This window comes from Schistocerca americana, chromosome 5, assembly GCF_021461395.2.
Source record: "Schistocerca americana isolate TAMUIC-IGC-003095 chromosome 5, iqSchAmer2.1, whole genome shotgun sequence".
In the NCBI taxonomy this organism is placed as follows: domain Eukaryota; kingdom Metazoa; phylum Arthropoda; class Insecta; order Orthoptera; family Acrididae; genus Schistocerca; species Schistocerca americana.
The window spans coordinates 411,386,556-411,400,386 of NC_060123.1; the positions used below are offsets into that span (position 1 = coordinate 411,386,556).

At 40.9% G+C, this 13,831-nt stretch overlaps 1 protein-coding gene across 1 annotated transcript in view; it reads right to left on the bottom strand.

Moving 5' to 3' along the window:
- Window positions 1-9,233: 9,233 nt before the first annotated feature.
- LOC124616405 (acetylcholine receptor subunit alpha-type acr-16-like) overlaps window positions 9,234-13,831 on the bottom strand; it is a 333,255-nt gene continuing 328,657 nt past the window's right edge. Inside the window, exons 12-13 of the mRNA XM_047144709.1 lie at window positions 9,555-9,755; window positions 9,234-9,386 (exon numbers count right to left, since the gene is read on the bottom strand). Coding sequence (XP_047000665.1) covers window positions 9,234-9,386; window positions 9,555-9,755 — 354 coding nt within the window. The remainder of the gene's footprint in view (window positions 9,387-9,554; window positions 9,756-13,831) is intronic.

The following is a 13,831-nucleotide window of genomic DNA, read 5'->3' on the forward strand; positions in this document are numbered from 1 at the left end:
CATTCGGCTGAGGATCTTCTGCAGATCTCCTTTCATCTCTGCGAAAACAGATACAAGGTCTGTGAAACGTAGCATCTCTATCACCTACTCATTAATTTCGATACATACCTCAGTAGTTTTGTACACTAGGTCTATACATTCCTGGATACATGCATTGAGTATAAGTGGTGAGAGAGCATACCCTTGTTCATGCCTTTAGAAAATTTTGCTTCTTGTTCTTGATGAAAATTGCTAATCAACCTTAAGAATTTCTTATGGAAGCTACCACGCCCATGTCTTTGTACTTTAGTCCTGCTTGTTCAGCACTCTGTACTGTCCTAGAATGTGAATTATCTGTAGTGCACGCCAACTAGTATCCAGAATGCTAAACAGTTAGTTTTCAGCAAATGCCCATGAACCGTCTCCAATTTACTCTACTCGCCATTAAAGTTGCTACACCAAGAAGAAATGTAGATGATAAACGGGTATTCATTGGACAAATATATTATACTAGAACTGAAATGTGATTACATTTTCACGAAATTTGGGTGCATAGATCCTGAGAAATCAGTACCCAGAACAACCACCACCGGCCGTCATAACGGCCTTTATGCGCCTGGGCATTGAGTCAAACAGAGCTTAGACGGCGTGTACAGGTACAGCTCCCCATGCAGCTTCAACACGACACCACAGTTCATCAAGAGTAGTGATTGGCGTATTGTGACGAGCCAGTTGCTCGGCCACCATTGACCAGCCGTTTCCAGTTGGTGAGAGATCTGGAGAATGTCCTGGCCAGGGCAGCAGTCGAACATTTTCTGTATCCAGAAAGGCCCGTACAGGACCTGCAAAATGCAGTCGTACATCATCCTGCTGAAATGTAGGGTTTCGCAGGGATCGAATGAAGGGTAGAGCCACGGGTCGTAACATATCTGAAAAGTAGCGTCCACTGTCCAAAGTGCCGTCAGTGCGAACAAGAAGTGACCGAGACGTGTAACCAATGGCACTCCATACCATCACGCCGGGTGATACGCCAGTATGGCGATGACGAATACGCGCTTTCAGTGTGCGTTCACAGCGATGTCGCCAAACACGGATGCGACCATCATGATGCTGTAAACAGAACCTGGACTCATCCGAAAAAATGACGTTTTGCCATTCGTGTACCCAGGTTTGTCGTTGAGTACACCATCGCAGGCGCTCCTGTCTGTGATGCAGCGTCAAGGGTAACCGCAGACATGGTCTCCGAGCTGATTGTCCATGGTGCTGCAAACGTCGTCGAACTGGTCGTGCAGATGGTTGTTGTCTTGCAAACGTCCCCATTTGTTGACTCAGAGATCGAGACATGGCTGCACGATCCGTTAAAGCCATGTGGATAAGATGTCTGTCATCTCGACTGTTAGTGATACGAGGCCGTTGGGATCCAGCACGGCGTTCCGTGTTACCCTCCTGAACCCACCGATTCCATATTCTGCTAATAGTCATTGCATCTTGACCAACGCGAGCAGCAATGTCGAAATACGATAAACCGCAATCGCGATAGTATACAATCCGACATTTATCAGACTAGCAAACGTGATAATACGCATTTCTCCTCCTTACACGAGGCATCACAACAACGTTTCATCAGGCAAAGCCGGTCAACTGCTGTTTGTATGTGGGAAATCGGTTGGAAACTTTCCTCATGTCAGCACGTTGTAGGTGTCGCCATCTGCGCCAACGTTGTGTGAATGCTCTGAAAAGCTAATAGTTTGTAAATCACAACATCTCCTTCCTGTCGGTTAAATTTCGAGTCTGTAGCACCTCATCTTCATGGTGTAGCAATTTCAATGGCCAATAGTGTAAATTCCGACAGATTTCAGTAAAAGACTACTTCTGTTTTTCAGTTCCTGATGCCAGCACAGTGGATGGCGACCATGTTTTTGACTTCTTCGACTTCTGTCTCAGCCGCAGAATTCCCCTTTTCTTTAGAGCAGACTTGCGCTGGATAAAAACCTACGAGAATGAGTTTTAGACATCCACTGGTTATCCACAACGTTTCATTTGACGAGCGATCCATTTTTATCACATGAGAAGATTGTGCCTTGGTACAAGGCAATGGGCTCCGCTTTTCTAGCCAAGCAGCTCATTCAAATGACTGCCAGAAGATGCAGTGTTTTGATAGTTTTTATTACAATGATTTAAAAGTAAATGCTCGGTCCAGTTAAATTCGAGATATTTATGTGTGTAACTGTGTTCCAGCAACTCCTATTTAATAATATACCCACTCTCCCCCAGAATTCTCAAATTCATTTAATGGGGACTATTTGTTAATGGACTCGGATCTAGTTCTCATAGAATCCGTTTGGAGAGCTGGTATTAACTGCTGTGATTTTGGCTACCACATTTTCAAAATTCTGCCCTTACCTAGGCCAAACTATCCTTGATGACTGTTGAGGAAGGTTTACATGCGATTGACATTATTCGTGGGAATGGAATTTTTAATTCTGGAGCTTTCTGAATTTAATGAGTCTTAGGAATCAGTGTAGACATTCAACAATGGTATCAGTTTCTTTGTACACTGACCCATTCTGAGACCTTATCTATGTTCATCAAAGTTGTTGACAAAATTTCTACCACTGGTTAAATTTCTGGTGCAACAACTACGGTTATACTGATCGAATTAGCTCGGGTTACTGCATGAACTGAATAGACGGACAAATATAATGCCGCTACATTGTTGAAGAATCCACTGTCAGACTCTTCCAGCACTTTTATATTAGCTCTATAAGAACTCTTGAGGCATACACATATTATATATTTGTTGAAGTTTCTGCAATAATGGTTAGCTAACGTCTTAAAATTAAAATTGTTAATGGATGCAGTTCAGCAAGTGGGTCGCTAACTTACCAAGCACAGGATTCGAAACATTTTTAACACCTCTATTCTTCCAGTTACGGCATCTCACAAATGTTTCTCTGAGACTCTCAAATATGCTCCCGAAGACGTATAAATCTTTTTTGGCGCTCTCTCAACTATCATAAACTCAGTGAAGGTGTAACCCTTCATTATCTTGTAGATGATCGAAGAAAAACTGAAAAATATTATTGCTACCAAATTCTGGTGAGGAGAGCTAGCATGCACTGCGGTTAAAATCTGTCATGCAACTTATCGTTGCATCATATCAGCTACCAGCAATAGAAAATGTAATTTCTGAGAAGGTGATTCACTATACCTTAACTAGCTTTTCTGACTGTTCTTTAAATTATTTCAACTTAAATACTTGTACCAGATTCTTCCTTGGTTCCAGACAGACTTGAACGTCTCATTTGTCACTTTCTAGCAGACTAAGTGTGTGTGTGAAACTGGAACACGAAACCGTAACGTTCAGCTATCCTGTGCGAATGATCTACGCACTGAGCTATCCAACACGACTCGCGACCCACCCACCCACCTTCGAAATTTTCCTTCAGCGAGTTCTGGCACCTCTCTTGTGCTGTCCGAACTTTGAATTTTGGAAAACTCTCTCATGGTTGCTGGCAAAAAACCCTGACATAACAGCAAAAAATTACTAGACCACAATTTCCGTGTGACATTGTATCAAGTTATAATCATGAAAATATTGCTCTGAAACAAAAGTAACTATGTGTCATAGCTTTCTGGAAGACAGTTAACTTTTGATGATGGTGAGAAAGCTAGAATATAGTTTGTTTATTTCTGTGTATGAGAATATTACACTGAAGTGACTTCTTTTACTTAGCTACCGAATCATATTAAATCTTAATTGTCCCTAGTATACCACTGTCAGCATTCAACAGTATTTGTCAATGGTTTCCCGTTTGTCTTTCTTGTGACTGTAATACGACTACTCACTTTTTGCTTATGCGAATAGAGGCAGAGTGTTAAGTACAATTAATAACAAAAAGCAAAGTATGTTGAACTTGAATTTTGTGTAGTTCTTCAATTTAATGTTGCTAGAAACTCCATGAAGTTTCAAGCGTGAACCACTGATCAATTTTTAAATAACATATTTGATTACTGTAAAGCATTTGGAAAAAATATGCAGACAAAGTTTTCAGTTCAGGACCCAGAAATGAACTTCTTATAAAATTCGTAGTATCATAACAAAACAGTATTTTACTTACAAGGATAGATAATTAAATATTACTTCTTACATAATATGTCTCAAGTGTATTTTCGTAGTATTGTACATTATGATTACATTACATCTCTTCTCTGATTAACAATTCTTTCACCAAATATGTACAAGGGAGAACACTATGAGCAATTGGATGATGAAAGACAGTACCTTACAGATATTTGTCATGCAGACTGGTGAGATGACGAAGAGCTATGTAGAAATTGTCTATGTCATTATAAAATTGTACATAAAAGAAGCATCTCACAATTAGAAATCTCATTTACAGCCACTATTTCCCTTTTGTTTCATGGAAGGTTCACTAATGAATTTTTAGATGTTGGCAGTATCATTTCAACAAATTTGTGTTTAGTATATTGCAACAAAAAATACTAGGCATCATATAGATATACATGTTTTATTTTTCTAAGCAGATCATGTTATAGTATATAAGTACATACTTAGCTTTCATGAACTTACTTCTGTAAATTACAGTATTTCTTTGTGATTTTATTCTTATTATAACTATGTAACAATTTTTCTTTAAACTGTAATATCAACTACATCATTAACAATGACAAACATTATGATCACCTGATGACCTTTTATACTATTAAACTCAATACAAACAACAGGTCAAAACGGTAACCTGCTGAAGCACCATCAGTGTTTATGCGAAGGGAAGTTTTGTAGATTGTCATAGAGAAATAGAAAGAGGTGTTAGGAATGATTCATGATTTATAGGTATCCCTGCTCAATTGTGTATCTGAAAAGTACCCCAGCTGGAAGTTACTAAAACAGATTTCTGGACAGTAATTTGCTTTAGTGGTGGTGCATAAATTATTAACTCAGGATTGGGCAAAACCAAGAAGAAGACTTAAATTTCGACTTCAAAACACAGAATGGAACAAAAAGCATTTAACTTATGCTGCAAATTACAGGGTAATGCCAAACAAATTTTAACATCTGAACAACTACTGCAGGCACATTCAGATAAAGAAATTCATAACATAATCTATGAAGAAATTATGTGATATCCCAGTGTGAAAATGAACTGATAACATAGATTGCATATCCAAATTATTTGTCTCTCAAAACTCTTTACAGTAGATTGTGGTATACAAAAGGGAAACAACCAGTTTAGATTATTGCAGAATTTATAGCAACAGATATAACCAATATTATTTTGAAAAATTTGTATAAATTTTGAGAAAAGTAAAAATCTCTATTTTCAGTGCCATTGTGAGGTTTGCTTGCATCATTTCAGTTTATTGCAGTAAATTATTTTGGCTGTAGTCTAAAAAGCTATATATACCAACAGTGTTATATTTTTACATCAAACAACTTTTTTTATAAATTCTGTGGAGTAAAATCAACTTATCATAACAACAATACAATTTCAAATGTGTTAAACATCAATCAAGAATAAAATCGAGAAATTATTTCTTATCTGCTCTGGTATTATACATACTTTAGTTTCAAATTCAAATATTGAACATGTTACATCAGAAATAAAGCTGGTGTTATGAAATATGTGATGGACAAAGTGTTCAATTTTACCGATGAATTCTTGCAGGATAGCAGGATTTTTGGAGCTAAAACGCTCCTACAACATACGAGATGAAAGAAGATAAGTTGACAGTATTACAAAACCCCATTAGAATTCAGGTAAAATTGCAATTCCATTCTATTAAATTCAATAACAATTTTTACATGGCAATTTGTTATATTTTCCCATTTACGAAGTTGAGCATTTATTTAAGTATAAAAATTATTGAAACTGTTTAACACTTCGGTTCCTATAATATCTAGTCTCTCATCAGTTCATTTGTCTTCTGTGTTCCTGGGAAAGATCCATTAACACTAACACAATTAAAATTAAGCATAGCATTTCATAAATATGATTATGATTTGTGTCTCACCATAAAGCTTTTCACCGTAACCAATTTAGAATTCACAAACAAAATTTCACAGAAATGTGCTGATGTATTCAAAAGTATTAGTAATTTTAACATTATGTCAAATGAAATTTAACATGGAGGCTTGAGTCAACACTTTGAATCCCATTTAGCATCACACCAGACCGTCGAACACCCTTCTATATTCACAAGGGTTCTAAAAGATGTAACAGATACTAGTATACTACATATAGTTTTATGAAACAACTCTGTAGCTTTACTGTTGCCAGAGTGCAATATGCATAAACACATATATTATGCATTGTAGCATACACAGAAATGTATAATTCCTGCTTTTTGTGGTAGTTGTTCTTTCAGGGTATATACTAACACGAAAATCTATCTGGCAGTCACTGTACATGTTAAAGAATAAGAACAGGTGTTTGCACACATAGCCCTTGGCAACTTCATTCGCTACTAGAGTTAAGTGGTGTCAGCCCCTATTACTGTAACCTCTTGAGAGTTCACCAGTACTAATTAATATAAGAACATTTTTTAAAAAATCATTTCTACTCTACTTACTTTTAAGTGACTAGGACGAGATTTACAGAAATATATTGCTCTCAGTGCTACAGCTCTCAACTAAGTATATAGATTAATCTCTTGTCCTCATAAAGAGGCTAATGGTATCAGTTCGAAGAAAGGAAGTCCTTCTAGAGCTGCACGACCCTATCAAGCACGTTGTTTGCTTTCCTAGGCCCTAAATACTATGTTAGAAGTGTATGAATGTTTAGATTAATAGAGCAATAGTAAGTATAATCTTGTTTTTTAGCAAGTTGACAAGAGAAACTTTTTTACAGTAATCATATTAAGTCTCACTGTCTAGAGAGTTTTAGATTTTTATCTGTTTGCTTTAATCTTTTAATGACAGAAATCTGATATGTAGAATTTCATATTTAAATTACAAAAGTGATATGGCAAAATATGTATTTAGCATCATTTAAAGGATGTCCATCTAAATTACTTTTACTATGGAACGGCATGCAGAAGGCATAACCTCATTACTTATGTTCAGGGGTACAAAATACGCGCAACTTACAGCAAGCTCTAGAAGTTCTTTTTTTTCTACAATGCTTCTACTGAGGCAAAGAGAGCTTTCCACAGTTTGTTAATTTGTGTTTCGTAGCTCCTGTTTTTAAACCTTGATAGGAAAGTATAACATCAGAAATACAGAAAGTCTTGTTTTCACTTCTCTTGTTTTCAAAGAATAGTAAATCAGTGTCAGATAACCGCAAAGTGGAGATTTGCAAGTACTTTTCTTTGTATCGAGCACTTCGTGACTTCATAACGTAGAGAATAAAAAAGTGCGTAAAATGTTTTGTAAGTCGTTCGACAAGCTGCCTGGAAATTAACTCAAAACTCCCACGTGTAAATACCGTTCGGAAATTGTCGAATTATCACATGTGATCAAAGAAGCAATCTACCTACATTCTATAGTTCTGAAATCGGCTGCTCTTTTACACGGAAGAATTTTAGAGCGTAGGAAGGTACTAGAGGAGACTGAGCTAGATGACTATTGAGCGACAGCTACTGAGCGACGGTCTGGAGTAATGCTCTACTGCATTTAATGGCCTCAATCACATCACTTTGCATGGCATCAGTTCTCAAAATGGGACACTTGGCAAACATTTTGGCACACATTCGCGCAAATGATTTCATGCCACAGAAGTAAGACCACAGCGCAGAATACTTATCAGTAAATGCATATTTACAAAAAGAGCAATATTTTGATTCACTTCTACTAACGTTAAAAGATTCCATCCTCACGCATGTAGTTTATGTCCATGAGGGTGGGGGATCCGCCTATCACAACAAATTTTTTCGTCTATTTTGAATAAATTGCAACAACTGTCGTCACAAAATAATACTGTTGTTCAAAAATATGACTGCCCTCTACAGAAAGTCTTGCGTTGCTAATCCCTGTACGCAATTCACTGGGTTTAAAAAGTGTCTCCCCTAGAAACATCACTATCTCTGATATGACGTAGCTTGCCATTCACAGAAAGTGTGGAACCGCGGTATGTTGCAGACATCCACGACGCGTTTCTAGTTTGATGGAGTACATACATGCAGGGAACTTGTCGATTCTACAACAGGCACTCGCGTAATCTTTATAAACAAACAATACTGACAGTGGAATACAAGATTTAATTCGACGACTGCTCTCCTAGGCGGATGTATTGAGTGTACTTCGCATTTTAAAATAAACTCGGAGGTCCTGAGCAACTGAACCTGCTCTGGAATGAAGCTCCCCAGATAGTGTCACTCGGTTACAAGTTATCAGTTGGCGACCACTTCAGTTTTTAGCACGAGTGATCACTTAGCGGCTTCGACACCCTTTTTTCTCACGTCTGTTAAAAAAAATGACTGTTCCAGCCAGTCCTGCGAAAGAAAAAATTACACTACTTCATCACTTAGCCCGTCATGAAGCGAAGGTTGAGTAAAAGAAAAAGGTAATAGAAACGAAATAGCTTCCAACAGTAGCCCACGATTTTTTTAAACGTACGTTTACTCCAAGTCAATTCGCTAGTGTTTCTAAAGAAATTGAGGCCCAATACAGCGTCAAAATCACAACCGAAATCTAGAATCGAAGCTTTACGCTTCAGAGTTCATACGAAACGGTCGCGGTCGGCGAATGTTAGTGCCCCGCGATCTTTCGTATAGCGATTAATATTAGTGCAGCGCTTCTAGATTGTAAGGACGCTGGCGCATCGGAGGTACCTAACTTTCTCATGTCCTACTGGCTGGCTTGCAATGTCACGAGAGTCCACTAGCTATACCAATTTGTGAATTTGTTGGGAAGACTTGTCGGAAAGTTTCGAGATGCCTACTCCACTCGCAGTCGAACACCCGGGGCAACCTCGGCCAGCGCGGCCGCTGGGTCCGGGTGCGAGAGCGGCAACGACCCGGTGCCCCCGTCCGGGGTCGGAGGGCGACGGGCGTCAGAAAGGCGTCGCTGCCGGGCGCGGTGGAGCGGCCCCGCCACTGACGTCACCGCCCAGCAGCGCCACGCGCCGAAGTACACTTTGGTGTCACGAGAGACGGTCCAGCCGGGGCCGAACGTGACCGGTAGCCCCCGCGCCGTCTGCCGCCCAGCGGCGGAGCGAGGGCGGGGAGACAAAGAGACATGGCGAGGAGGTGAAGACAGAGAGACAGACAAGAGAGGAGGCGGCCCCGGCGCATTACGTGACGATGATGTGCGGCGCCGAGAAGAGCACGGCTATAGTCGCGATGACGGTGAAGAGCGTGAAGACGATTAGGCACAGGCGGTCGACGACCATGGCGGCGAACTTCCAGTCGTTGGTGACCTCGGCCGCCTCGTCCTCCTTGCGCAGCTTGTCGGTGATGACACGCAGCTCCTTGAGGATGAGCGTGAGCTCGCGATGCGGGCCGAGGCAGGATCCGGCGGCGCCCGCCCCGTGCAGCAGCGTGCCGCCGCCGGTGCTGCTGGAGTCGTCGCCGGCGCCCGCGCCGCCGCCGCCGCCGCGGAGGAAGGTGCCGGCCGCGGAGCCGCCGTGGTGGCGGAAGTCGTCGTCGATGTCGAGCACGTTGGCCAGCAGGCTCTTGGAGGAGCGCTCCTTCAGCTCCAGCTCGCGCAGCTGCAGCGTCTTGTTGCGCGCGCCGCCGGCCGCCGCCTCCGCCTCCATGCCAGGCCGGCTCATGCGCAGCACGCACGGCAGCCAGTGCAGGAAGATTGTCTTGATCTGTGAACACCGACACGCCAAACGTCACATCTCGAGCAGGAATCCATACGTGGGAGATTAAAAAAAGATGGGCACAAATCAACTAATTTTTGTTATAGTAAGGACAGTCCGCTGGTTGCAATGGATTTTATAGTCGAATTGACCATGGTTTCGACTCTTAAACTAAGGGAGTCTTCATCAGAATCTATATTACCTAAATAAGGAGGATACAAAGTTAGTCATGAATAAGAAAAATACAAAACAGTAATAATTAATATTCGTATATAAAGATGTACTTACATATGTAAGAAGTTGAGCATAACAGCTCTCGTCATACAATTTTATGCTCAACTTCTTACGTATGTAAGCCGAGTGGTGGCGTCGTCTTGTCGCATCCAATCTTCTGCGGACGCCGCTGCCTTCAGATCGGAGCGTTCCTGACGTATTTGGTCAATTGTGGGATTCCACGCTGCACTGAACTGAAAACCGCTATCCCTGTTTACTAAATTGTTGTGCAGACGTATCGGTTGGCACAGCACAGCCTACTCGCTTTTCTCTGGTTTCCTTTACTCTTTTCTCAATGTACAGATAGAATAACATCGGGGATAGGCCACCGCCCTGTATCTATCCTTTCCTAATTCAGAGTAATAAAAACAAAGATGTAATGAAATTTTAGATTATCAAGCACAACTCTATACTACTACACAGGTTGTTTATTTTAACTGAGGACATTGAAATACCTCGAAAGCTACACATCGGATCAAAGAAAGTTATGATTCCAATTTGCCTTGGAAGGGGACACCCAGTGACACCACACTCGACCCGCCACCCCACCCCTAGCGTGGGTGGATGGGGTAACTTTGAAATCTTTGTTGGGAAACCACATTTTTTATTGGAGACCGCAATTAAGGCAAAATCTACATACGTTTCGTGTGAACCACTGTCTTGGTTTCGCCATAGATGGCGTTGTAATCGGAGGAATAGAAATAGGTGTAGTACCGTAATTTACGATATGCTACTCAATGGCCCTTGTGTATTCGGAGGGCACGTGGGAACTCAGCTCCATGCTGCGAGGATAGGAAAGTTCAATATACAGGTCAATATTTCATAACATGTGGTTGGAAATCCCATTTGCAACGTTGTATTAATACGAGGCCGTGTAGCGAACTACGGTGTATCATAACAGGCAGTACACTGCGACCGGAGCTCACGTACGGTGTAGACGTAGAAAAGATAGCGGCTCTAAACATCATAAAACTTGCGCAGTGTTTATTGCCTGCACACCCACTTATCATTAGGAGAAAAGACGTGCAAGTGGTCGATGAATGTTGCAACCGCAGAGTTGGGGCTGCTGTTGCCTTGTATGCCGAGCGTTTTCTGGAGAAAGGTTGCTCTCGTTCGTTCTTTTACAAGGTTGTGTTTACGTCAGATGGCAGCATACAGACTGGCAAAAGACCACGAAGCAAACGTGTTGCAGGAGAAACTAATGAAGTAGCTGTACTAGCGGCAGTGCACCACAACTCACGGATGAGCGCCCGGAAATTACACCGCGATTCCGGTATATCCGCAAGTAGTATTGTCACAATACTGCATCGTTATACATAATATCCACGCCACGTGTCAGTGCATCAAGAACTCGATGGCGCCGATTTTCATAACAGGGCAGTGTTTTGTGAACGGGCACGTCAACAAATCCAAATAACCCCTACGTTCTTTGCTGAAGTATTATTTTCCGATGAGTCTAGACTCACAAACCATGGTAGCGTTAACCGGCATAACATGCATTACTGGAGTGTTGATACTCCACTGATTACGGCAAGTTGAAAAGTGACGTCCTTTGTTGGTTAACATATGGTGTGGCATCATGGGGAACAAATTCATTGATCAGTATTTTAGCGACGGCACGATGAATGGAACAGGAACTACACATACTACTGCATGATGTTTTCCAGGACATTTCGACAATGTATTTAGTTTCAGTAGGACGGTTGGCTAGTGCATTATTCAAAGCCCGGTGGATCGGCATAATGTGGCCCTATTAATTGGACCCTCTAAGTTGCCGGATTAGACGCCGCCGAATTTCTTTCTGTGAGCATATTTAGAAGATAAGGTGTACCAGCAAGTGCCACAGGGCGTGAAAATATGGTCGACCGTATCGGAAATGCTCGCGATGATATTCCGGCAGATTTGCTTCTGTCCTGCATATGGTCATTTGAAACGCAGATCACTAAGTGTACTGAAGCTGCGGTACTACATTTGAACACTCTTACTCTTATTGGGAAAGTGGAGTAGCGTTCGCCTCGAACCAAGACCACAGTGACGCGTCGAGTAGTCCCCTGTTCGATATGTCGGAGGAATACGTTGCGAATAGGGTTTCCAATTACAAGTTATCAAACACTGGCGTGTCCTGCCCTCGCAGCAAAGAGTTGGGGTCCCATGAGCCACTGGATACTCAAGGGACATTGAGTAACATGTCGTCAGTTACAGTTGTTACCCACTTCTATTACTCCAATTAGAGCGCCATCTGTGGCGAATCGAAGAAAACGCTTCAGACAAAACGTATGTAGATTTTGCCACAGAATCGTAATATGCAATAAAAACGCGGGCCGCCACTGCGGATTCCAAAATTTCTCTGTGCCACCCACGCACTGGGTGGGGTGGCGGCTCGAGTGTGGTATCATTGGATGAGACAAACGAATTAGAATTGTAACGTTTCTTGATCCAATGTGTAGTTTTCGAGATATTTCAATGTCTTCAGTTAAAATGAACACCCAGTATAAAGACAGGTCATTACTTAAGGTCATTAGGTCGTTACCAAAAATCTCGGAAAGTACTTCAGAGATTTCCTTCAAAGTTTTGCACGATCCTCTATCAAAAATACGAACGGGCATAGGCTACATATATTTACATATATAATATATAAAGGGGAAACTTTATACTAATGTTTATACAACTTTCGCTCCCTGTATTTTGCTCCTATCTTCAGAACTTCAAAGGTGTATTCAAGCCACATTATCAAAAGCTTTCTCGAAGTCTACAAATGTTATAATATCGATTTGCCTTTCCTTCTGAGAGATGGGGCAAGCTCACTGTTTCCTCACATGTGCCTCCATTGCTTTTAATAACATCTGTAGATATATAAGTTTCAAATGTGAGTCCAGCTCCGTGCAAATATCTTCAACCGATGCAATTTCAGTAACGGGAAGGTCAGCTTAAATTGGTGCGCTCTCCCATAGTGGAACTCAGGTCCACCATGCAAGTCAGTGGTACTGTTCAGCTACTAAGGGGATCATCATATTTCTGACATGATCAAAGATATAAAAATTCAAGAAAAGGCAACTATTACGTGAAGGAGCTGGTGGGGTGGAAGTGAGAAGCAAATATTATGTTGCTTGAGTGGAAAAATTTCTCGAACCGACCCATTGTCAGTGATACATTTTAATGTTAGTCACATGTGCCTTACTTTTTCTGTTAACATTCGACAAGGAAACTGCAGATTCTGTCCTGTGGCAAGTAATACCATCTAAAAACCGTTACAAACGTTAAGTAAATGAAATGTAAGAAGTCACGTGATGCACTTCTCTTTTATTGTTCATTTCAGTTGTCATGTGCTCAGTTATATATGTTCAAATGAGCACTATACTAATAATCTCCGAATATACATTTAAGGCACGTAGCATCAGATGATGACTAGAATACTGCACGGATGGTGACTCCACAAGCTTTAGTATCTATGAACAATAGTGTATAAGTACAAATGTATACTATGCTTGAAAAACTAATAGTACTTTTGAAGTAGCATTTACATAATATCAAATGGTTACAGGTACGTAAATGAGAGTGTATGCAAACAATAGTAAAGCATGTATTTTGTTTATCATGTGATAAATTAAAGTATGTAACATAACGAATTCACTATTAAGAGGAAGAAAACTGTGATAGAACCCATCAATTTATTAACATTTCATAACTGTTCAGCGCCTGTGGTTAATATGTAGAAAAGGCGTATAAAAATATTGAATTAAAGTGATGCCATTGAGTGGAAATTGATATGTGCCCTGTATTACAGTAGTTGTATATGTTCATTCTGATTTCTT